The sequence below is a fragment of the Phyllopteryx taeniolatus genome, chromosome 16 (genome assembly GCF_024500385.1).
Source record: "Phyllopteryx taeniolatus isolate TA_2022b chromosome 16, UOR_Ptae_1.2, whole genome shotgun sequence".
Taxonomy (NCBI): Eukaryota; Metazoa; Chordata; class Actinopteri; order Syngnathiformes; family Syngnathidae; genus Phyllopteryx; species Phyllopteryx taeniolatus.
The window spans coordinates 1,425,576-1,451,234 of record NC_084517.1 but is presented as its reverse complement, the minus strand read 5'-3'; the positions used below and the strand labels follow the sequence as shown (position 1 = coordinate 1,451,234).

Genomic DNA, 25,659 nt, shown 5'->3' with positions numbered 1-25,659 from the left:
CCCTATGAGGGAAGGACAGGACAATATAGGACAGGACAGGACTGAACAGGACAGGGACAGGGGTCGTGGACCCGGCTGTACAACTGAAGAGTGGTGGGAGTGACAATGTAAATTATAAACATCTGTTGGACCAGAGCGTAGGTGAGGGTATACCCAAGCAATTTACATAGTGATAAGTTTTTTGTCGCCTTGAGTGAGTGGCCCCACACCCAGCGAATGAGTCCCAGGGGTGTGTGTCTGCAGACACATGCAAGTGAATTGACACCGTTTCGCATGCACAATAACCGTCAGAAGTGTCATGTAATTGCTGTGCCTGCACCGCAGGGGATGAGGACCCCATCCCACCCAATTGAGAAGCGAGGTCGGGCCCAAGAGTCCACCCGAGAGCGGCCTGTTGGACGGGACACCTCCCACACCAAGGGATCCAGGAAGGTCCACCGGCCACACCGAAGCGCCACGAAAAGCGGCTACCTGGAGAAGGCCGCAGGGACCCAGCGCCACCTCCCCAGCCAAACCCCACCCCTACCTGCCAAAAGAGCAAGGCACCTCCCACCAACCCACTAGGCCCAGAATGTAGCCAGTCCCCGCCCAGTCCAAAGGTGAGATGGTGTCCCCTGTTGGGTGGAAAGGAGGAAGGATTTGGGCGCCTGACAACGATAAGGGGGGCGACCAGGAGTGCATCCACGGGGCATGAGAGGGGAGCCCGCACACCAACCAGCCATCCAGCCAGAGGGGCCCAAACCCAGGAGCACTGCCATGAGCCTAGTGACAACACCCACCCACCCCCCACCTCCACCCCCGTTACTATGACTGGCAGGTCCCCGACTTATGCCAATTTAGAGCAGTTGGAAATGACTAATAGAATAGTCTGGTGCAGTGACCATTGTGGTAATGACTTCAAGAAATGTATGCCGTTTTAAGTAACTAGTCAATTGTGCAAATGATGCAGATACTTCTCAAGCGCATGAGTGGCCAGTATTGGTCAACAACAGATATGCAAGTAGTGCAGAGTGGCGAGACTACTACAGTGAGTGTACAAATAATGTACTGTATAATTGGCCCGACAGAGATGTGACGACAATCTCAAGACAAAATTGCCAGCATGTTACAATGGAATTGTAAGTAAATGGCAAGAGGGAAGAAGCTGTTGGAATGTCTGCTTGTTTTAGTTTGCTTTGATCCATAGCGCCGACCTGAGGGAAGGCGCTTGAAGAGGTGGTGACCAGGATGTGGAGGGTCCGAAAGGATTCTGCATGCTCTTGTCCTAGTTCTGGTGGCGTGCAAGTCCTCAAGGGTTGGTAGGGGGGAAACCGACAATTTTTTCAGTAGTTTTGATTGTCCGGTGCAGTCGGAGTTTGTCCTTTTTTGTGGGGGCACCAAAGCAGACTGTGATGGAAGAACACAGGATTCAGGATTCAATGACTGCTGTGTAGAACTGCCTCAACAGCTCCTGTGGCAGGCCGTGCTTCCTCAGAAGCCGCAGGAAGTACATACTCTGCTGGGCCTTTTGAGGATGGAGTTAATGTTGATCTCCCACTTCAGGTCCTGAGAGACTGTAATTCCCAGGAACTTGAAGGTCTTGACGGTGGACACAGGGCAGTTGTACTGCGTGAGGGGCAGCTGTGGTGAAGTATGCTTCCTGAAGTCCATGATCGTCTCTACAGTCTTGAGCGTGTTCAGCTCCAGGTTGTGTCGGCCGCACCACAGCTCCAGCCGCTCCACTTCCTGTCGATATGCAGACTCGTCACCCTCTTTGATGATGCCAATGACTGTGGTGTCGTATGCAAACTTCAGGAGTTTGACAGCTAGGTGTGTTGAGGTGCAGTCGTTCGTGTAGAGAGAGAAGAGCAGCGGAGAGAGGTCACATCCTTGGGGCGCCCCGGTTTCTGGTGGTGCGTGTGGATGAGGTGGTGTCCCCCAGCCTCACCTGCTGTGTCCTGCCCGTCAGGAAGCTGTAGATCCACTGGCAGATGGCAGGCGAGACGCTGAGCTGGAGAAGCTTGGAGGAGAGGAGTTCGAGGATGAACGCAGAGCTGAAGTCCACGAAGAGGATCCTCGCGTAGGTCCCCATGCTGTTGAGGTGTTCCAGGATGAAGTGCAGTCCCATGTTGACTGCATCATCCACAGACCTGTTTGCTCGGTAGGCAAACTGCAGGGGGTCCAGCAGGGGACCTGTGATGCTCTTGAGATGGTCCAGCACGAGGCGTTCAAAGGACTTCATGACCACAGATGGCGACAAGCCTGTAGTCATTCAGACCTGAGATTGCAGGTTTCTTGGGAACTGGGATGATGGTGGAGCGTTTGAAACAGGATGGTACCTCGCACAGTTCAGAGATATAATGAATATCTCTGTGAAGACTGGAGCGAGCTGGTCCACGCAGACTTTGAGGCAGGATGGGGACACAAGGTCTGGGCCTGCCGCTTTGTTGATCTTGTGTTGTTTGAAGATACGTCTCACATCCTGTTCATGGATGATCAACGCAGGACAGGGATTCAGAGGTGAAAAAAAGTGCAAAAAATATTTACAGTGAATGGTGTGAGTGTGTGCTAAGTGAATGATTAAGAGTCATGGCGCCTGCAGGTCGGACCCATTGGGCGGGACAACCACACAGAGAGAGGGCCGCTACACCCAGCCCCGCAGTACCGACACTGGGAGAAAAGGGTATGTAATTATGTAATTGATTGTTTCGTTCCACAGATATTTTTTCTAATGTAATATACTCTATGATGAGATTTAACCAGTGATTAATATTGATAGATTGTTTATTTTTCCAGTTTAATAAAATTGTTTGCTTAGCGGCAGCTAACACAACAAGTATTGATTGTGAATATTTATTTGGGAGGTCGATTATGCTTAAATCACCAAGTATGCACAATCTTGGGGAAAGTGGAATCCTGCAGTTCAAAATATACAAGACTTTCTGCATTACCAAAGTCCCAAAGCGATGAATTGGTGTGCATTCCCATATAAAATAGAGGGTTCTGGGGTATTTTTAGTGCATTGCGTGCATATATTACAACCCCAATTCCAATGAAGTTGGGACGTTGTGTTAACCATAAATAAAAACAGAATACAATGATTTGCAAATCATGTTCAACCTATATTTAATTGAATACAGTACAATGACAAGATATTTAATGTTCAAACTTAAATTGAAGCTGATAAACCTGGGAAGGTTTTTATTGTATATTTGAGCTGGTAATATGTACGACCCCGATTTCATTGAAGTTGAGACGTGTTAAACATAAATAAAAACAGAATACGATTATTTGCAAATCATGTTCAAACTATATTTAATTGAATACAGTACAATGACAGGATATTTAATGTTCAAACTGATAAACTTTATTGTTTTTAGCAAATAATCATTAACTTAGACTTTTATGTCTGCAACACGTTCCAAAAAAACTGGGACAGGTGGCAAAAAAGACAGTTGAGGAATGCTCATCAAACACCTGTTTGGAACTTCCCACAGGTGAACAGGCTAATTGGCAACAGGTGGGTGCCATGATTCCCTGTATTCACAAGCAAAGTTGGGACAAGGTTCACCTTTTTGTGAACAAGTGCGTGAGAAAATAGTCGAACAGTTTAAGGACAATGTTCCTCAACGTTCAATTGCAAAGAATTTATGGATTTCATCATCTACGATCCTTAATATCATCAAAAGGTTCAGAGAATCTGGAGAACTCACTGCATGTAAACGGCAAAGCCGAAAACCAACATTGAATGCCTGTGACCTTCGATCCCTCAGGCGGCACTGCATCAAAAACCGACATCAATGTGTAAAGGATATCACCACATGGGCTCAGGAACACTTGAGAAAAACCAATGTCAGTAAATACAGTTCGGCGCTACGTCCGTAAGTGCAACTTGAAACTCTGTCATGCAAAGCAAAAGCCATTTATCAACAACACCCAGAAACGCTGCCGGCTTCTCTGGATGGACTGATGCAAAGTGGAAAAGTGTTCTGTGGTCCGACGAGTCCACATTTCAAATTGTTTTTGAAAATTGTGGACGTCGTGTCCTCTGAGCGAAAGAGGAAAAGAACCATCCGGACTGGTATGGGCGCAAAGTTCAAAAGCCCGCATCTGTGATGGTGTGGGGCTGTGTTAGTGCAAATGGCATGGGTAACTTACACATCTGCAAACGCACCATTAATGCTGAAAAGACTATGCCGAACCACATTCTGCACCTGTTACAACAGCGTGGCTTCATAGTAAAAGAGTGCGGGTACTAGACTGGCCTGCCTGCAGTCTAGACCAGTCTCCCATTGAAAATGTGTGGCACATTATGAAGCGTAAAATATGACAACGGAGACCCCGGACTGTTGAACAGCTGAATCTGTATATCACGCAAGAATGGGAAAGAATTCCACCTACAAAGCTTCAACAGCTTTATTTGCTAAAAACAATAAATACATATCTTGTCTTTGTAGTGTATTCAATTAAATATAGGTTGAACATGATTTGCAAATCATTGTATTCTGTTTTTATTGATGTTTAACACAATGTGCCAACTTCATTGGAATTGGGGTTGTAGATGAAGTATATTAGATTGAGTAAACTGTGTTATATGGAGCACTTTATATTGTATAAGATGTAAATTAGTATTTTTTGTCATCCTAAACATATTATTACATATCTTAATTCAGTTATTGCGGTCAGCAGACATAGAAAGGTCTTCTTCCCATTTAGTGATTCGTAAGTGCATTGATTTAGTGGATGAGATTAATTTATAAGTTTTTAAGAGATTTTAATTCCTTTGTGGGAGAAGCTTCACTATTGGTGTTGGTATTCTTTTTTTTATTATTGCTGGTTTTAACGTATTGTATTTAAGGAAAATTCCAGCTGTTATTTGAAATACTTGGAACAATTCATTACGTCATAAAAATATTATTGTTAAACAGTTGTTGTAGGTCAATTCCACGTTGTTCCCATATGCTGAAGTAAAGGTGTATGTCATTAATTTTGAAATCAGGTTTGTGCCAGATTGGGGAGAGCATACTGGGAGCTAATTGAGATTCTGCATTTTCAAGACTTTCCCACCAAGCCGTTAAAGTGATTGGGATTATTCGGTTCTTGAAACACGTATGGCGTTTAAGATTTGAAAGTTTGATGTTGTTGCAGTCTATCTGTTCCAATTCTAGCCAAGAATGATGCTCCTCATTGTGGTGCATCCATTTGATGAGGTATTGTAATTGGTTAGCAAATAATGTGTTTAAAGTTGGGAGCATTAAGGCCTCCCCCCTGTTTACTTTTCTGAAGCGTGGATAAACTAATTCTATTTTTCTCATTTTTTGAATAAAAATTTATTATGACAGAATCTCATGTTTGGAACCATTTTCATGTGGGTTTAAATGGAATCATTGAGAATAAATAATTTATTTGAGGTAAGGTTTTCATTTTTATTGTGGCTATTTTTCCAAGTAGTGATATAGTTATTCCAGCATATTAAGTAGTTGAGATTTTTTTCCAGAAGTGGTGTGTAATTTAGATTGGTTATTTCTGTGGGTTTTGGTGACATATTAATACCTAAATACTTTATGTTTCCCATAGGAATGGGGTAATCTGGGATTTGATCTGCAGGATTCCATGAGTTTGCTATTATTGGGAGCATTGTTGATTTTGTCCAGTTGATAAAGTAATCTGATAATTGACAAACTGTTTTAATGAGATTGAAGACTCCCTGAAGAGAAGACTTGGGTTCCTGTAAATAAAGAAGAATATCATCAGCATACAGATTGATTTTGTGTTCTGTCAGTTGCGAGCAGATACCTTTAATATTAGTACTCTGACATATAGCGATAGCAAGTGGTTCGATAAATATTGCAAATAGCATTGGTGAACCTTGTCTGGTTCCTCTTTGTAGAATAAAACTTTGTGATGTGATCCCGTTTGTGGTGACTGTCACTTTTGACGAGTTGGATAATGGTGCTATCCCACATATAAATGAGTCTCCAAAGCCAAATTAGCAAAGTACTCCAACTAGGAAAGACCAGTTAACTTTATCGAAAGCTTTCTCTGCGTCAAGTGACATGATGATTGTTTTTAGATTTTTACGCTGTGACATGTTTAATATATTTAATAGATGTCTGACATTATTTGTGGGACTTTTACCTTTAATGAAACCTGTCTGGTCATACTGGATTATCGACGGGAGTACCTTTAGAAGTCTTGCTGCAAGGGTTTTCGAGATAATCTTCATATCTACATTAATCAGAGATAAGGGCCCATAATTAGCTGGGAGAGTGGGGTCTTTGACTGATTTTAGTAGTAATTTGATTGCAGCTGCGTTCATATGGCTACTAGTTTGACCTTTATCTTTTATCTCCTTGACTGTTCTGAAAAATAGAGGCACTACGATTGGCCAGAAATGTTTAATAAATTTGACCGAAATTCTGTCTGGGCCAGGCGCTCTTCTTGATTGCATATTTTATAATGCATTATGTAATTCTGTGATGGTTAAAGGAGCAACAAGGCTGTCTTTAGTTTTTGTGTTTAATTGAAGAATTTTTAGTTCATTAATTAAAGTTTCAATTTCTTTTTGTCTGTGTTGCTTGAAGATGCGTATAAGCTTTTATGAATCGTACAATATTTAATTTATTTCTAGCGGTGACTGTGTAGAGCTGCCATTTGAATCTTGAATGGCTGTAATTAAAGATTTTTCTTTCTTGCATTGAAGTTGGTTTTCAAGAAATTTGCCTGATTTATTATTGTACTCAAAGTTAGTGTATCTTAACTGTTGTTGGAGACATTGTGTTCTTTTTGATATGATGATGTCTAATTGATGTTTAGCTTTTTGGTTTCTAAGCGTATCTGTTGGATTAATTGCATATTCTTCTGCAAGGTGTTTAATTTTTAGTTCTTGTTTTTTCTTGTATGATATGATTCAACCTCTCATTACAGACTTCCCAGTTTCCCACAGCAGAGATGGGGATATGGTTGGGGAGTCATTGAATTTGAAAAAATCGTCCCATTTTTTTTCTCACAAATGAATCAAAGTCCGGCTTTCCAAAGGGACGTGTTAAAGCGTCATGTTGGTGGCTACCGAATTATTCGAGAGGAAAAAACAATCTATTCTTAAGAAAGCGGTGTGCCAACGAAAAATATGTGCACTCTCTTAGTAGTCCAAAGTCGTCCATATACTGCTCTAATATATTGGGGCATTGTGGTTGATTGCTATGTTTGAGATTTGAGCGATCTGTAAAGGGATTAAGAGTAAGGTTAAAGTCGCCTCCTATGATCATTGTAGAATTGGCTGACAAGTTAAGCAAGTGTGATAAAAGCGAGTGGAAAAAGGCCGGGTCATCTTATTAGGAGCGTATACATTGACAATTGTGTATAATTTGTTAAATATTGTTGCTTGTATAATTATGTATCAGCCTTCTGGGCCAGCTACTGTACTATTTATTGTAAAAAGTAGTCTTTTATTAACTAGGATTGAGACACCTCTTTGTCTGCTGTTATAAAAAGACGAGATAGCCTGAGTAAAATTAATCAATGATTCGGTAAGTGTCCATCCATCCGTCCATTTTCTGTACCGCTTATCCTCACTAGGGTTGAGGGCGTGCTGGAGCCTATCCCAGCTATCTTTGGGCAAAAGGCTGGGTATCCCCTGAGCTGGTCACAAACCAATCGCAAGGGCACATATAAACAAACAACTATTCGCACTCACATTCACACCTACGGGCAATTTAGAGTCTTCAGTTAACCTACCATGAATGTTTTGGGATGTGAGAGGAAACTAGAGTTCCCGGAAAAAACCTACGCAGGCACGGGGAGAACAAACTCCACACAGGCGAGTTCGGGATTTGAACCCCAGTCGTACACCGTGTCGCCTCAGTAAGGTGCGTTTCTTCTAATAGGAGGAGGTTCTGTTTTAAATTTAGTGTTCCATAATCTTAATTCTCTTTTCCTGTGATCGAATGCCAATGACATTCCATGACAGCAAAGTTAAGTGTGACATATAATGGGTGCATGTATCATAATTTTGAATGGATTGGGTTCTATGTATTCTTTGTTGTTTTTGTTTTTGACAGTTTGCAGCACATTTTATGGTATTATGTTGATAGATGTTATTTAAAGAGCGGATAAGGACCATATACTTAAGTTTAGCAAAGCCAAGGTACATAAAAGGGTAGCAAACAAACATAAAACAGTAAACAAACAATAGTGCTGAGGGGATATTATGGTGTATAGTTGTTTGTAGTGGACGGGAAGAGTGTTGTGAGGATTGTGAGTTTGACGTGTGTGAGAAGAGCAGGGAAAGAGACAGAAAGGAGTGAGGATTCATGCTGGTGGGATGCGTGGTTCCGTTCTTTTGTTTGTCTAAGCAAAATGAAAAAAAGGAAACAAAATACAACAAGCTTTTGACAATTGATAACGACAAGTAATCAAGAGAAGTACTTATCTAGAAGAGCCAGGGGGTGACGTTAGCATCACAAAACAGTTGACTATTGACAAACAGCTTGTCAACAAGCAACCACGCTCGTTTGCCTTTCTCACGGTTGTTCTTCATCAACATGTCCAAGATTTTACGCCTCGTATTGATTTCCTTGGGGAATTTGTCATTCATTCCAAAAGATGTGCCTTTGAGCTCACAACCTTTTGTTTTCACGAACATTTTTTCTTGTTCAAACATTGCAATGATGGGACGTGGTCGGTTTCCTGGACGGGGGCCTCCTAATCGATGAACATGGTGAAAGGTAATCTTGTCGACTGTATCTTGCTGTATCTTGAGCGCAGACATCATGAACTTTTTAATCTGCGTCTCGGGGTATACCGGTGCATTTTCTGGAGTGCCCGAGAAAATGAGATTGTTGTGCATGCTTCGTGATTGAATGTCCAGTGTGGTTTCTTTCATGATTTTAGATTCCAATCTGAGAGTTTTAAATTCTGCTGTCATTGGCATCATGTTTGATCGAAGCGCAGCATTATCAAATCTTAGCTCCTTGATCTGTTGCTGTGTAAATTCCAAGCAGCTTTTAAGCTCGGTGATTTCTTGGCGAAGCAAGTCGAGAGTAATTGACAATTTCTTGTCAATTGAGAGGAGGACACAGGCCTGTGTTTCTGGCAAACCGAGTCAAGGTAGCGGAATCTGTCTTCGTCCGCTTCAGCGGCTGCTCAGCGCGGGAGCTGGGATTCTCCATGACAGACGGGACGTCGTTGACATAGCTGTCGGTGAGAATCTCAACTGGCTCTCTGCTATGTATCGCTGTTAGTGAAACTGGCGAAGGAGAAGAGAGAAAAAAACAAAGAGTGAAGCCACCGCTGAAAAAGGAAAAAGACGTGAAAAGAGAATGTTTGTCTTGTAGGAGCTGCTTTTTCCAGGTCTACGCAAGAGGTGCTGTCATCTTTTTGTCTCCAACGCAGTCTCTCACGTTGTCACAGCATGCTCGCCTTGTAACCTGAGTCAGCTGTTCTCAAGGTGGGAGGTGGGCTCCAAGGTGGGAAGTGAGCTCAGTATCAAGCTCAAACCATATAAGATTTCGAACTAATAAAAAGCTCCCTCAAGTGGATGCCTTCTTTTTAAGACACCTGGGGCCTCGTGTACTAAAGGTGCGTACGCACAAAAACGTGGCGTACGTTCTTTTTCACGGCAAAGTTCAGATCAAGTATCAAGAGTGAAATGAGTGTGGAAATGTGCGGTGCCTCACACCAACTTCATGGCTGGCGTATGCACGTTTCTACAGCTGTTGGTGCTTTGGCGACACTTAGAGGTGATGCTGGGAAACTGTTATAATAAATCTGCACATCAGAGACATGTGAACAATGGGCACTGATGAACAATTAATGCCTGGCAACATTTGATTTCAACAATGTAATAGACGCAAGGACTCAGAATTCATTTGTTAACCAGTGTATTTAATGAATCACTGATATTTGTGAGACACCTATTAATTGGTCAAGGTGATCATTTATGCCGCCGATTGTACTCACAATCGCTTCTTGTGACTCCAGCACATGCACTGAAAAAAAAGAGTACTTGAATTTACCTAATTTGAACATGTACATTGGTTGCACATGATTAAAATGTGTTAAAATAACATTTTTTTAGGAGAAGAGCTGTAAATTATGTAATTTTAACACATTTTAATCACGTGCAACCGATGTACATGTTCAAATGAAGTAATTTCAAAGTACTCTTTTTATCAGTCTGCACGGGTACAACAGCTGCCGGTTGTTGGAGCGTAATTGCGTCGGAGACCCTGGGGATGCCGGAGAAGACGACAGGGACGGTGGACGAATCCCTCGAACATGTAGCGTGTGGCTGCGACTGCACTGATAAAAAAGAGTATTTGAATTTACTTAATTTGAACATGTACTTCGGTTGCACATGATTAAAATGTGTTAAAATTACATAATTTACCCCTCCTCCTAAAAAAAACAAACATGATTTTTTTTCAGTGTGTGTCCTCTCCTGTGTATTAAAATAAATTGAGTAATCAGAAAGGAGTCAAAGTTTTTGATATCCTCTTTGATCTGCTGCTGTACTTCTGTTTGAATTCAAATGATTTATTACAAATACCATACATACAACATTTACGCATGAACCTTTATCTCACAGGGTTGAGTGTAGGTTGCTGTATGAACACATTTGTTATGCGTTATAAAAATACATGGTATTAACCTTGTGGGGTGATCAGAGTCATCTGCTCCCACCACCCCTGAGAGGGCAGTGTCACCCATGATCGCTACGACTCTCTCCTTGAATGGGGTGAGGCCCTCCGCGCCGGTTCTTCCGCCTGTAATGGCCACACTTTGGCGGTGGGCAGCTATCCTCTGCTTCACATCCACCTTAATGTCTGACCACTTCTTTTTTAGTTCAGCGTGTGTGCGCTGTTCCAACCCTACAGCATTGACAGCCGCACACACCTTTCCCATTCGCTCCGCTTTCGCATGTTGTTAACACCGGAGGACAGCGTGCCAAAGAGGATTTTCTTGCGCACCTCCACTTCATTGAGCAACTTCACATTCAGAAAGATTATTTCCCGGCCTGTGTGGAGTTTGCATGTTCTCCCCGTGACTGGGTGGGTTTTCTCCGGGCACTCTGGTTTCCTGCCACATCCCAAAAAACATGCATGGTAGGTTAATTGAAGACTCTAAATTACCCGTAGGTATGAATGTGAGTGCGAATGGTTGTTTGTTTATGTGTGCCTTTCGATTGGTTGGTAACCAGTTCAGGGTGTACCCTGCCTCCTGCCCGATGATAGCTGGGATAGGCTCCAGCTCTCCCGCGACCCTTGTGAGGATAAGCAGCTCAGAGAATGGAATGGAATGGAATTCTCTGAGCAAAAAAATAAAACACCCGCATGCACGCACACACATTTTTTTAAATCAATGGTAACTCAGGTAACTCTTTGTACCCTCTTATTATTGTCATGTATTATAAAAGAAAAAAAAACTGACTGCGAAAAATGGATTTATGAGTTTTGCTTTCTTCTATTTTTATGTTAGCGAAATGCCACATCCCTTTTTGTAAACTTTGTTTGCTGTCTTTCTGTGTTTCTCCTTCACCAAATCACTTCCTTCATCATTTATATAAAAGGTCTACACACCCCTGTTCAAAAGCCAGGTTTTAATCCACCATTAACCTGATTTCCATCCTGTCGAACTCTACTGAAAGAAATTTAACATCTTTTCAAGAGGGGAAATGAAATAAGCAGCTGAGATCATGTGGTTCCAGAATTTTGCACACCCTCTTATAACTGGGGATGTGTTCAGGACAATCAATCACATTCAAACTCATGTTAAAGGTCCCATATTTTGCCAAACCAACTTTTTCTAGTATTTTGGATGTAATATTGGCTTTTTGGATGTAATATCAGGTAATTCGAATTTCTTGAGCTTATCTATGTCATTTGCGAAGATCTCCACCAACCTCTCTGGTTATGTTGACAGCCAGTCAACATAACAAACACGTGTGCTCTCACAAGTGGGTATTGCACACAGAGTCAACCAATCAGAGGAAAGGGGGTGGTCTGAGCCAAATATTGCCAAACCGGATACAAAACTGGGTCAAACAGAAGTAGTCAGTGGGGCCTATTCTGGACACTTGTACTTTAGGGCAAAACCAACGAGTTTTTTTTTTTTAATGAAATTGACTTTATACGAATTCCATGTTAGTGCGTTAGAGGTCTAAATAGCCAAAATATCGATCCATCCATCCATCCATTTTCTGAGCCGCTTCTCCTCACTAGGGTCACGGGCGTGCTGGAGCCTATCCCAGCTGTCATCGGGCAGTGGTCGCCAGCCAATTGCAGGGCACATACAAACAAACAACTATTCACACTCACATTCACACCTACGGGCAATTTAGAGTCTCCAATTAATGTGTGTTTTTGGGATGTGGGAGGAAACCGGAGTGCCCGGAGAAAACCCACGCAGGCACGGGGAGAACATGCAAACTCCACACAGGTGGGATTGAACCCGGGTCCTCAGAACTGTGAGGCTGACGCTCTAACCAGTCGTCCACCGTGCCGCCTAGCCAAAATATGGTACCTTTAAATGGGAGCCAGCAAACACTTGCCACAATTTAAGGTGCTTCTGATTTCAGAGCAATTCAGATGTTCGAGTAGACTTTTCCTTTCCAACTTTGGTTTTATAGGATCATAATAGATTTCTCCACATGCGTTTGTTTGTTGTGAGTTTTTGAATAATTTTAAAACCATGGTCGAATTTTTTGGCTATAATTCCAAAAGGCATGTTTGGCGTAAACATAACACTGCTCATTACCAAAAGGACACCAGACCTACAATGGAAGTATGGTAGTGGCAGCATCATGCTTTGTGGCTGTTCTTCTTCAGCTGGAACTGGGGCCTTAGAGAAGGCTGAGGCAAATACGAACAATTAAAAATACCAGTCATTGTTAGCACAAAACGTTCAGGCTTCTGCTAGAAATTAAATAAAAATGTGAGGAAAATTCCTACTTGAAGATCTGAAATTTATTTGGGGTTAATCACAGGCACTCTAAATGGTGGCAAGTGTTTGCTGACTCCCATTTAACATGAGTTTGAATGTGACTGGTTAATTCTTAACAGAGCCACTTAAGAGAGGGTGTGCACACTTGTGCAACCACATTATAACTGTTGTCTATTTTATTTAACCTGTTGAAAATATTTCTTGTTTTTTCCAAATTGGTTGTATAGAGGAGGCCTGGTGAGCGACTGGTTAGGACATCTGCCTCACAGTTCTGTGGACCGCGGTTCAAATCTCGGCCCCACCTGTGTGGAGTTTGCATGTTCTGCCCGTGCCTGCGTGGGTTTTCTCCGGGCACTCCGGTTTCCTCCCACATCCCAAAAACATGCATGGTAGGTTCATTGAAGACTCTAAATAGCCTTTAGGTGTGAATGTGTGCGCGAATGGTTGTTTGTTTAAATGTGCCCTGCAATTGGCTGGCGACCACTTCAGGGTGTACCCCGCCTCTCGCCTGAAGATAGTGGGGATAGGCTTCAGCACACCCGCGACCCTTGTGAGGATAAAGCGGTACAGACAATGGATGGATGGATGGATAGTTGTACAGATTATAGGTCACATTAATCCATCCATCCATTTTCTGAGCCGCTTCTCCTCACTAGGGTCGCGGGCGTGCTGGAGCCTATCCCAGCTGTCATCGGGCAGGAGGCGGGGTACACCCTGAACTGGTTGCCAGCCAATCGCAGGGCACATAGAAACAAACAACCATTCGCACTCACGGTCATGCCTACGGGCAATTTAGAGTTGTCAATTAACCTAGCATGCATGTTTTTGGGATGTGGGAGGAAACCTGAGTGCCCGGAGAAAACCCACGCAGGTACGGGGAGAACATGCAAACTCCACACAGGCGGGGCCGGGGATTGAACCCTCATCCTCAGAACTGTGAGGCTGACGCTCTAACCAGTCGGCCACCGTGGCGCCTAGGTCACATTAATGGTTGAAAATAGTTTTTAAATTATTTATTTTGGTCTCATTTTCTATATTACAAAAACCTGACATTTGACCAGGGGGGTGTAGACTTTTTATAGTTCCAGTAATTCTCCTTCGGTGAGATTTCTTTTTTTCACAATGAAGCATCTGGCAGCAACACATTAAGTACAATTAGATAATTTTGGCACCATTTCATAGAGGAGCAACACAGAAGTAATATCAGAGACCATGAAAGCGAAAAAAGGTTGTGTATTTTGGAATAGACATGTTTGATAAGATATGTTCTAACGGCTCTCTTAACTGAGCAGCATGAGAGGAAGCCGATGAAGGCAGTCAAAACTAGTGGTCATGATGAGGAGGAAAGGAAGAGGGAAGCAAAATAACCTCTCCAAGTAAGCCAAGTATAATGTATTCCTCAATATTGTTTCTTAACATTGTTTATTGCTTATGTTTGTTATACTTGTGTAATGCTTCATCAGCCATTTCACACATTCTTACAAGTTACATTTATTTGAACTATACATAAAGGGTGTGGGGGAGGGGGGGGGGGGGGTTTGGTCATCCAACTCAGAGGGAGGCATCCCATCATGCAATGTCATTACATGTATGTGACATGTGTGTGACATACTGGTTATATACATACATAGTTTCGTCCAGAATCATTTGGACAGTGACAAAGTGAAAGACAAATTTTGCCTTGATACATCACAACATTGTATTGAAGTAAAACAAAAAATATGTGATTGAAGTGTAGACTGAAATGTAGTGCAACAAGTTTTTAAGTATTTTGACATGTTTGTTATTAAATTACACGTGGCTGTCATCTTAAGCTAACCCTCTTGCGAATAAAACATTTCCAGATTGAGCACTCTTTCTGGAGCCAGGGTAGAGTACTGCGTGGCAATGAGTTTTCACTGTATCTTAAGTGTCAAGTGTGTTCAGGCACAGTACACAAAGCTTCACCTAATGCCTAGATGAGACTAACCCTGATATTGGGCTGGATACACCCATTACCATGGCGATGACAACAACAATGGATCGCGCCAATGTATTGTGTGGGGGGGAAAAAAAACAAAATGAGGAAAAACGTGTGGTGCTCGGGAGAGGACGTTCATGCAAGGATTGGTTGAGGCACTTTTAATATGATACTGCTTGCAAGCAGGCGGCACGGTGGCCGACTGGTTAGAGCGTCAGCCTCACAGTTCTGAGGACCCGGGTTCAATCCCTGGCCCCGCCTGCGTGCATGTTCTCCCCGTGCCTGCGTGGGTTTTCTCTGGGCACTCCGGTTTCCTCCCACATCCCAAAAACATGCATGCTAGGTTAATTGACAACTCTAAATTTCCCGTGGGTGTGAATGTGAGTGCGAATGGTTGTTTGTTTATATGTGCCCTGCGATTGGCTGGCAACCAGTTCAGGGTGTACCCCGCCAATATTGGGGCTAAAATCCTGTAGTTTGATCTGTCCATCCATGCATTTTCTGAGTCGCTTCTCCTCACTAGGGTCGCGGGCGTGCTGGAGCCTATCCCAGCTATCATTGGGCAGGAGGCGGGGTACACCCTGAACTGGTTGCCAGCCAATCGCAGGGCACATATAAACAAACAACCATTTGCACTCACATGCACACCTATGGGCAATTTAGAGTTGTCAATTAACCTACCATGCATGTTTTTGGGATGTGGGAGGAAACCGGAGTGCCCGGAGAAAACCCACGCAGGCACGGGGAGAACATGCAAACTCCACACAGGCGGGGCCGGGGATTGAACCCAGGTCCTCAGAACTGTGAGGCAGATGCTCTAACCAGTCCTGCCTACCTTGAAGAAGTAAGAATAAAAAAAAGTATTTCAATAAACAAAAGACGCACGATAAATGTGGATACAAAAAATACAAACGTACAACCAAAAGCAATGACGAAAAAGGTACATGAGGCAGGTCACTCCAACCAATAATAAATTAAGGGCACACTGGTGGACGGACCCGCAGCAGAAAGGAGTGGTCTGACAAACAATAAATCTTACATAAGGATAAAAGCAAACTACAATGCAAACAAATTGCATTCACATAAAAATAACACAGGAGGGACGTACCACTGAACCATGGACAAGGGATTTGAAATTCGGAATACGAGAAATACGAAAATGGCAATGGCAGTAGGCTGAAGCAATGATCTGACAACTCCTTTCCACTGCTGCTGGACTTTAAACTCTACGGATTGCAATAGTTTGCAGGTGCATCTCAGCCAGCTCCGCCCACCAACGATCACCAAGGGAACTGAAAGACAATGACGCCAAATGAACAGTAACACCAACTAGGAACCTCAAGCAATCCTTGAATGAACATCCTCTCCCGAGCACCTTTGATGAGCACTACAAATTTTTCCTCATTTTGTTCTTAATTTCCCCCACACTAAACGTGATCCATTGTTGTTGTTGTCACCATGGTAATGAGTGTATCCGGTCGCGTTGACTGGTGACACGTTTTCTGGCTCCGCCTCTCCGACAGTGTTTGATTTGACAAGATAAAGCCCAGTGATCGTAAAAGACGGGATGTGGTGGTATCGGAATACATGTTGTGCAGTGTTGCCACTGTCTGACCGAGATACGACAAGATTTTATGGCAGTAGTCTGACTAAGTGCAATCGTAAAAGACAAAATTAGTCTTGTAGTCTAATCCAGGCATAAATGTGCCATCGGTCTGTTCTTCTGCAGCTGGCAAAGTGGCCTATGGTGAACCATACCTTTGCAAGATATAAGTTTTGAAAATGGTGTTGTTGGAAATGCCACTGTATATAATATTTGAAAAATATCAGAATGCTTCTATTAACATCTTGTGTCTTTCTTTTGTATTTCTCCTCCTCTTCAAATGTTCAACTTTCTCTTTTTTCTGTCTCTCTCTTAGTGCTGGGTTTCTAAGCATTTTCACCTTGTCTGCCGGAGAAGTAACTCATAAGTGTGGATAAAAAGGGATTTGAAGATGCAGAAATCACTACTGTCAAATATGACACTCTGACTTTCATCAACGTGACCTGAGTATAATTTGACTTATTGATTCTATTTACTTGTGCGAGAGTTCAGGCAGTTCTATTCCTTTCAACCAACTTTGACCTGACCTTGGACTATGTAAATCATGCGAAAAGAGCTGCTATCTATTCAGTGACGCTGAATTCAGAGCAGTATATCCTCGAGATGTCCATTTTAGCATTCAAAGTACCGTACTATGCAAAGTAAGAGGGCTGGGTCAAAGTGCTGGTGGTTGGCCCAAGCTACTCTGTATAACTCTAAAAGTGGATCTCGATTCACATATATCAGAAAAATCAGCCACAGTTGTAATTGACATGATCCTATTCATTGATATCATCATATCTTTCCAGACGACAACCTGGGACTTCAATTGCATCACATTTTATGGTCAGCTCTCCTCTCAAGCTATACAAATAGATATCGTGTGATGAAATTAATCCAACGACATGAGGACGAATCGGGGAATACAAAAAAAAATAGACAACAACAAATGGTCCGATTATTTCTTCTGCTAAAGAAAATATGTTGTCTTGCAACCCTTTGTAATCACCCCTGTCCCCGTCTTTTTATTTTTTACAATGTTAACCTGCTGCGTCTCAGCCTTGCTGTTGCGCCTGTTTAGCTGACCTGCATGGCATGAATGAGAGCAATTACAAAACCGAAAAAAAGACATCAAAACATTGGATGGACTCAAGTTTTAAAAAACGAAAAGTTAATTTCTTAGTGGCAATGAAAAGGTACATCGTCATCATCATTAAAACCAAGACCAATATCATCTGTGCAACACATCATCGCCGACAGTAAATTCTGAAAAAAATGTGACAGAGATAAAGAGCCTTATAGTTGAACACTCCAGACCTCAGGGGAAATGTGTTGAGAAACTAAAACCAAGAAAGTACTGTATGTGTTCAGGCCGGGTCTTTCTTGAATTATCCTGGAGACATAGTGTCAATTGAATATTTCTTTAACATGGTATATAAGCATAGATCTTTTTGCATGACCACTGCAAGCCATTCTGATTATCCCTATGCATAATAGGTCAACAAATTGGGATACAAAATATATAAACACATAGTCAAGATGTTTGCAAATGTAGAAACCAATGACTAAATGGCAGGTTAGTTTTGGAAGTACTATAGAAATTTTATTTTTGCTACTGTAAAAACCAGCCCTCTATGTGCAACTATTTTTATCCTATATACGTTGTATGGCGTACTTCTTTGCTTGTGAATGACTGAGCAATTTAGGGAAGCGCCTTTTATACCCAATCATGACACGCACCTGTTCCCAATTAGCCTGTTCACCTGTGGGATGTTCCAAACAGGTGTTTGATGAGCATTTCTCAACTTTCTCAGTCTTTTTTGCCACCTGTCCCAGCTTTTTTTGGGACGTGTTGCTGCCATAAAATTCTAAGTTAATGATTATTTGCGAAAAACAATAAAGTTTGTCAGTTTGAACAGGTCTTTGTAGTGTATTCAATTAAATATAGGTTGAACATGATTTGCAAATCATTGTATTCTGTTTCCGACTGGTTAGAGCGTCAGCCTCACAGTTCTGAGGACCCGGGTTCAATCCCCGGCCCCGCCTGTGTGGAGTTTGCATGTTGCATGTGCTCCAGCACGCCCGCGACCCTAGTGAGGAGAAGCAGCTCAGAAAATGGATGGATGTATTCTGTTTATATTTATGTTTAACACAACGTCCCAACTTCATTGGAATTGGGGTTGTATAACCACAACTAGTTGTTTATACACTGTAAAGTGAAAATAGGTGCAGGAAAAAAACAAAACAGACCGTATCAATTAATTTTGTTTCTTTCTTTCTGGGGATATGTTCTAAATAGAATTCAAGTTCATTGCTGCATATATAGAATGTATTTGTGTAATAGCAAATAGCCAATTTTTGCCTGACCACTGCGATTACACGTTTTATTTGTTTCTTCTTTAAGTTGTGGCATGACTATTTACTCAAAACCATTCAAAAGTTCCTACAACATCAAATTATGAGTCAATTCTTTCCATCCATCCATTTTCTGAGCCGCTTCTCCTCACTAGGGTCGCGGGGGTGCTGGAGCCTATCCCAGCTGTCATCGGGCAGGAGGCGGGGTACACCCTGAACTGGTTGCAAACAACATTCGCACACACATTCACACCTTCGGAGTTTTGACTTCCAGACGGACCCTCCACTCCAGAAGCCCTGACCAAGGAGGCTGAGGAGTGTGATCCCCCATAGTTGGAACACACCCTCTGATCCCCCTTCTTAAAAAGAGGGACCACCACCCCAGTCTGCCAATCCAGAGTCACTGTCGTCAATGTCCAAGCATTAATGGCAAATGCAGTTACACTTTATTTGAATAAAGTGCAAGTAACATAAACATTTCAAGTTGGATTAAAAGTATATCTACCTTCTACTTCTGATGTTGTTTTTAAGCATAGACATAATGCAAATATTAAGAATAAACACGTACTGTAATTGAACACAAAATATGTAATGTTCATATGGTCTAATCATATTTATTACTACCCACTCACTTGCTGTCTCAGTGTGCACCATAGTGATTACGTAGCTCTGAGTAGCTTGTGATGTACACCTACAGTATCTGTCGTGTTAGCGTTTTGTTGAAGTATGTCCGTGATGAAATTTTGTGTTCACCAATCTTTTAGCTCATATACTGTCATGAGGAAAATCTGCTTGAAATGTCTCACAAATTGATGTTTGTCTTGAGTGCTTCTTCTTGGTTCCTGGTGATTGTACATCAACTTAGTGGCATTAAGTTCTCATCCATCCATCCATTTTCTGAGCCGCTTCTCCTCACTAGGGTCGCGGGCGTGCTGGAGCCTATACCAGCTATCATCGGGCAGGAGGCGGGGTACACCCTGAACTGGTTGCCAGCCAATCGCAGGGCACATGTAAACAAACAACGCAGGCACGGGGAGAACATGCAAACTCCACACAGGTGGGGCCGGGGATTGAACCCCGGTCCTCAGAAATGTGAGGCTGACACTCTAACCAGTCGCCCACCGTGCCGCATCAAGTTGTCATATTACTTGTAATTCCCCGACTTGTTAACGGCCTTGGGCAGCAAACAGTTTTTTGAATGTTTGTCATGTTTCTTCCGTGATCGATTTTAATTACTGCAGAACCAAAATGTGGCCATACCTCTGATTAAGCTTTGCAGGATGTTTGTGAGGCGTTTGTGTTTGTTCTGCGCTGTGCTCCTTTCCTGCACTGCCTTTACCTGCCATTCAGTAGTGCCAGAAAACCACTATACTGTTTGATACAGCCATGATCCCCTGTCGATTGATTGCTTTTTAAAAGAAATTGATATATTTACGTCAAGAAGGCTAACTTGCCAAGCAGAGATCGATCCAGTAGGATCGTAGGAAGTGCAATATAGTCAATATATCGATATGATGAATGACTTGGAAGTGCCGGGAAGGCTTCCGGCTCTCGCTGGCACTCGCTTGCGCTTAGAACCTCTAAATGTATTTTTTTGTGAAAGCTCGTGCATTTTTCATTGGCTGTTACATCTGCGACGCTGTTGACCCAATTAGAATTTTGAATTGCAGCAAAACCAGTGGCTGACTGTAAACCACTCATGAAAAGTAGTTGCAGTCCTGCACACTGTTGAACAGTTCGGTTAGTTTCAGCCACGCTGCTTGGTGTGCAGCGGGCCTAAGGGATTTTGCACAAACTGAGTGGCTATGGATGTGTTGTGGTGAAACCATTTGGTGTGACAACAAGATCAAATTTAGCACCGCAACTGTGAATTGGGTCAATGCACCTCTTTAGTCATAACACCCACAGGTACTTATCTGCATTATCTAAGACATATTTGGTCGCTGACTTCCATAACTGTAGGACCTCATCATATGTTTTAACAAGACCATGCTCATTTAGGTTCTGAACCAGTTCTGAACTACAATGCGTTTGAGAAAATTTTACAGCCAGCTCCAAAGACTAAAGTTGTCTAAATCCAACATTAACTGATGTGCTGCTGGATGACTTGAGTGTGAGTGCTGGTTTGGTCACAGTTTCTTCCCTGGGCACAATACTGGAGACAAGTCTTTGGAGAGTTGGATTTGTATCTTGAATCATCATCAATCATCATCAATCATGAATCATGTCATGCCTAAAACTCCCCATGTCATATATTTATGGCACAAAGCAATATTGTGGACCTCTGCCTACACTTTTCTGATTGTTGTTGACATCATAATTAAAGGCCTCTTTATACTCCTGCGCTCGCGCGAGTGACACCATCCACATTGCATCACGTGACTGACGCATGGGCCCCGCAACCCCTATGCGGCCCCTATGTGTCATTTGACGCACACACAGCACAAATTGTCCCCGCTCGCAGAATGCCGCGGAGAACATCTCTCGTGATTGGTCCGTTTTAAGTCACATGCTGTAATGACGTACTCAGCTTTCCCCTTGGTTGTAAAATACAAGCACCTACACCGCTGCCTTCTTGATCAATTTTACAATATAAGTAAACGCATCATCTGGTCATCTAGGTCTATTTGTTCGAGAAGGCACTGTTCCACGGTCGCCATTGTTGTTGCTTTGTTCCTTGTTCCGGAAAGTAAAAACAGCTCCCGGAATTGGCCATAAAATGCAGAGGAAACTGCACCCTGTTGTGTCCTAGCCAACACCAGCCATAGCGACACCCCCGACTTGGAGGAGAACTTCAAGCACATTTTCGGCTGCAGGCAGGTCCATGATGCCATTCACCCATAGTTTCACAAATTCTGCCCAATTATCCTGCTATTCCTCACATTTAGACAATATCACATCTTTGCAAGATAGAAAGCCTGGGCTATCTTTTTATTAAAAAATATGACCACAGAACAAGCACTATTTTGATTATTCAAAAGAAGCAAGTTGAAAGCAAATCAAACGCTTTCTGGGCTGATTCTGATATGAGTCTGACTTGTGTTTGCTCACATTTCTAGAGCAAGAAGTACCTGTCATTTCTCGTATAATGCACACCCATATATAAAATGCACCCCCAAAGGTGACCTCAAAATTCTGGAAAACCCTTCTACCTATGTATAATGCATTTTTACAATGCATGATTTGCTTCTACCCATATGATCAAAACATGAAGTATTACCTGTATTTTGTTTTTATTTTATATTGTTATTTGTTTTCCAAATAATTATTCTGAAGTTAAAAACTTTATATGAACACGTAATACTTTTTTAAAAATTTACTTGCTCTTATTTTGAAATTCACAGCCCTACTTTTATTTAGTAAATTAGAAAACACACAGTTGTGCTCATATGTTTGATTACACAGGCAGAATTTGTAAGATGGGTACAATTTTTTAAAGAAAACATGACGGACCAGGTGAAACACATTTAATTTTATTTTAATGCGATCCAAATTAAATGGTCAAGCATTTCAGAAAAGCATTATCATTAAACAAAACATAACCATAAATAAATTAATGATGGTTGTTTTTCAGTCATCAATCATATTTAAAAAATAATAATAATAATAATATTTCGCAAATTCTGCCAGGGTATAAAAACTTATGAGCACAACTGTACATACAGTGGGTACATAAAGTATTCAGACCCCCTTAAAATGTTTACTCTTTTTTATATTGCAGCCATTTGCTAAAATCATTTAAGTTAATTTTTTTCCACATTAATGTACACAGAGCACCCCATATTGTATTGACAGAAAAAAAACGGAATTGATTCAATTTTTACAGATTTATTGAAAAAGAAAAACTGAAATATCACACAGCCATAAGTATTCAGACCCTTTGCTCAGTATTTAGTAGAAGAACCCTTTTTAGCTAATACAGCCATGAGTCTTTTTGGGAATGATTCAACAAGTTTTTCACACCTGGATTTGCGGATCATCTGCCATTCCTCCTTGCAGATCCTCTCCAATTATGTCAGGTTGGATGGTGAACGTTGGTGGGCAGCCATTTTCAGGTCTTTCCCGAGATGCTCAATTGGGTTTAAGTCAGGGCTCTGCCTGGGCCATCAAAAACAGTCAGCGAATGGTTGTTTGTTTGTATGTCCCCTGCGATTGGCTGGCAACCAGTTCAGGGTGTACCCCGCCTCCTTCCCGCTGACAGCTGGGATAGGCTCCAGCACGCCCGCGACCCTAGTGAGGAGAAGCGACTCAGAAAGTGGATGGATGGAATATTTTCTATTTGTGTCTTGCGCTTTTATTTCACATACCATTGCACAAGCAGTAGGTCTCTCCTGCAATACCCTCTAGTGGGCTCACATTTGAATGATTTTGTGAATGTAGTCAGAAAAAAATAAATCAATCAAAAAGAAATCCAGCATCTTCATTATCTTAATGTATTTAATCAAATGAATTATATTTTATAGACAGACATACAGCCAGGCAGATAGATAGAGTTGGCTGGAAAATGAAAAATAATTAAACGCTATATTTAAAAAATTCAGTCCCACATTGTTCTCAGCCTTTGCACGTCTTCAGCAATTATTTGAAAATATACAGCCTACACAGGGACTTTCCAAAAAAATGTTATATCATGGAAAAGTTTATTTATTTCCACAATTCCATTCAAAAAATTAAACTTTCATAGATTATAGATTCAGGGCCCACAATGTAAACAATTTCAAGTATTTATTTGTTTATCCTGCGATTGGCTGGCAACCAGTTCAGGGTGAACCCCGCCTCCTGCCCAATGATCGCTGGGATAGGCTCCAGCACGCCCGCGACCCTAGTGAGGAGAAGCGGTTCAGAAAATGGAGGGATGGATATTTGTTTATTTTTACACAAACCGCAATTCCAATTAAGTTGGGATGTTGTGTAAAACGTAAATAAAAACAGAATACAATGATTTGCAAATTCTTTTCAACCTATATTCAATTGAATACACTAGGACAAAGACAATATATTTAATGTTCAAACTGATGAATGTTATTGATTTTTTTATTTTATTTTCATTTTGAATTTGATGCCAGCAACATGTTCCAAAAAAGCTGCGACGGGGGCAACAAAAGACTGAGAAATGTGAGGAATGCTGAGAAAAAAAAGGACAACACCTTTTTGGAACATTTCACAGGTGAACAAGTTAATGGGAAGCAGGAGCATATCATGAATGGGTATAAAAGGAGCATCCCCGAAAGGCTCAGTAAGGATGGTGCGAGGTTTCACCACTTTGTGAACAACTATGTGAGCAAATAGTCCAACAGTTTGAGATCACCATTTATCAATGTACAATTGAGAATCTGGAGAAATCGCTGCATGTAAGCAGCATGGCCGCAAAAACAACATTGAATGCCTGTGACCGATCCCTCAGGCGGCACTGCATTAAAAACTGGCATCATTGTGTAAAGGGTATTGCCACAACAACTATGGAACACAAACCAGAGGCAGTCAAGACAGTTCGTCGCTAAATCTACAGTATGCTGCTTCACGGGTGTGGTCGGCGTTTGTAGTGAGCTTCAAGTTTGTTGGCAAGTTAGCGAGCCTATCAAATTGTGAGAGAAAAATAGTTGGAGGGTAGAGGTGGAGAGCTGTAGGAGAGGAACTTGGCTCAGTTTGTAGAGTGTTGCACTTGTACAAGTAAGCTTGCTCTCACGGGTTTGATTCCCATTAATGTTGACATTTTTAATCACCTATACCTTGCCCGACTCCGTAGTATTGATTGCCTGTCATATGTACATTTGAACACCAGATGGCAGTATTTAGTGTTTCAATGAGGCCTCTAGTAGTGAAGCTTTTGCTGAAGCAATGGGCTGGAAAGCCTCAGTGATTCATCGAGCATCACCTGCCATCACTCGGTGCGGGGTTCTGGCTGACAGGTAACGAGGCATGTCAGGCAGGTGTATTGGCGAGCATACAAGCATGGGAGTTCTGAGTGGGAAAAAAACAGGATTTAGACAACAAATCATACATCTGAGCTGCTGTTTACGAGGACTAGAAAGTTTGATCATGTTAACCCCGGACTGGCTAACTTGCACTGGGTCTTGGTGCGCCTGGTGATTTTAAGGTTTAGTTACTCACTCATGAAATACTACGGTACATTGTTTAGCACCTTCTTATCTGAATAACTTAATAGTATCTTATGTTCCATCCCGAGCCACTCACAACATGCTGGTGTTTTGGTGATTGAGAGCTGAAAAGAAGTCAGCAGGTTCTGGAGAATTATTTATTCAGTTTCCAATACTCTTAAATTCCCTACCCACGGAATTATATTGGCTATCTTTGTAGAAATGTAAAAAATTCCACTTTTTGCCTTATTTCTACACTCACATTTGGTTAAGCCACACTCAGTATGGAAATAATCTTACACCCTGCTTCACCCCCTGACATCTGGATTTTGGCCTATCAAACTGTCAGAGGCGTTGCTGTGGAGGATTCAGCATCAACCCAAGCTCAAGGGGGTCATAAAAGGGGCTTGTGGACGACATCAAAATGACTGTGACGTCGGAGCTGCAGAGGATCCTGGAAGAATCCTTCCAGAAGTTCATGAAAGTGTGGTAGAGATGGCTGGAAAATGAAAAATAATTAAACGCTATATTTCAAAAATTCAGTCCTACATTGTTCTGTCTTTGCACATCTACAGCAATTATTTGAAAAGAAACAGCATACACAGACCCTTTCCAAATAATTAGAATATCATGGAAAAGTTGATTCATTTCCATAACTCCATTCAAAAACCAAAACGTTCATAGATTATAGATTCAGGGCCCACAATTTAAACAATTTCAAATATTTATTTGTTTATTTTTAC

General features: G+C 41.9%; 1 protein-coding gene across 3 annotated transcripts in view; it reads left to right on the top strand.

The window, feature by feature from the left end:
• Window positions 1-25,659, top strand: part of LOC133466159 (potassium voltage-gated channel subfamily C member 1-like) — a 102,277-nt gene extending 76,618 nt beyond the window's left edge. The window contains exons 5-6 of one of the 3 annotated variants that reach the window (XR_009784863.1): window positions 2,582-9,180; window positions 9,315-12,304. Coding sequence is in view for 2 of the 3 variants with exons in the window: in XM_061749580.1 (XP_061605564.1) it covers window positions 25,266-25,426 (161 nt within the window). In the remaining variant the exon portion in view is untranslated. Of the gene's footprint in view, window positions 1-2,581; window positions 12,305-25,265 lie in introns of those variants that run through there. The other 2 variants (XM_061749580.1, XM_061749582.1) reach the window with 2 other exon arrangements.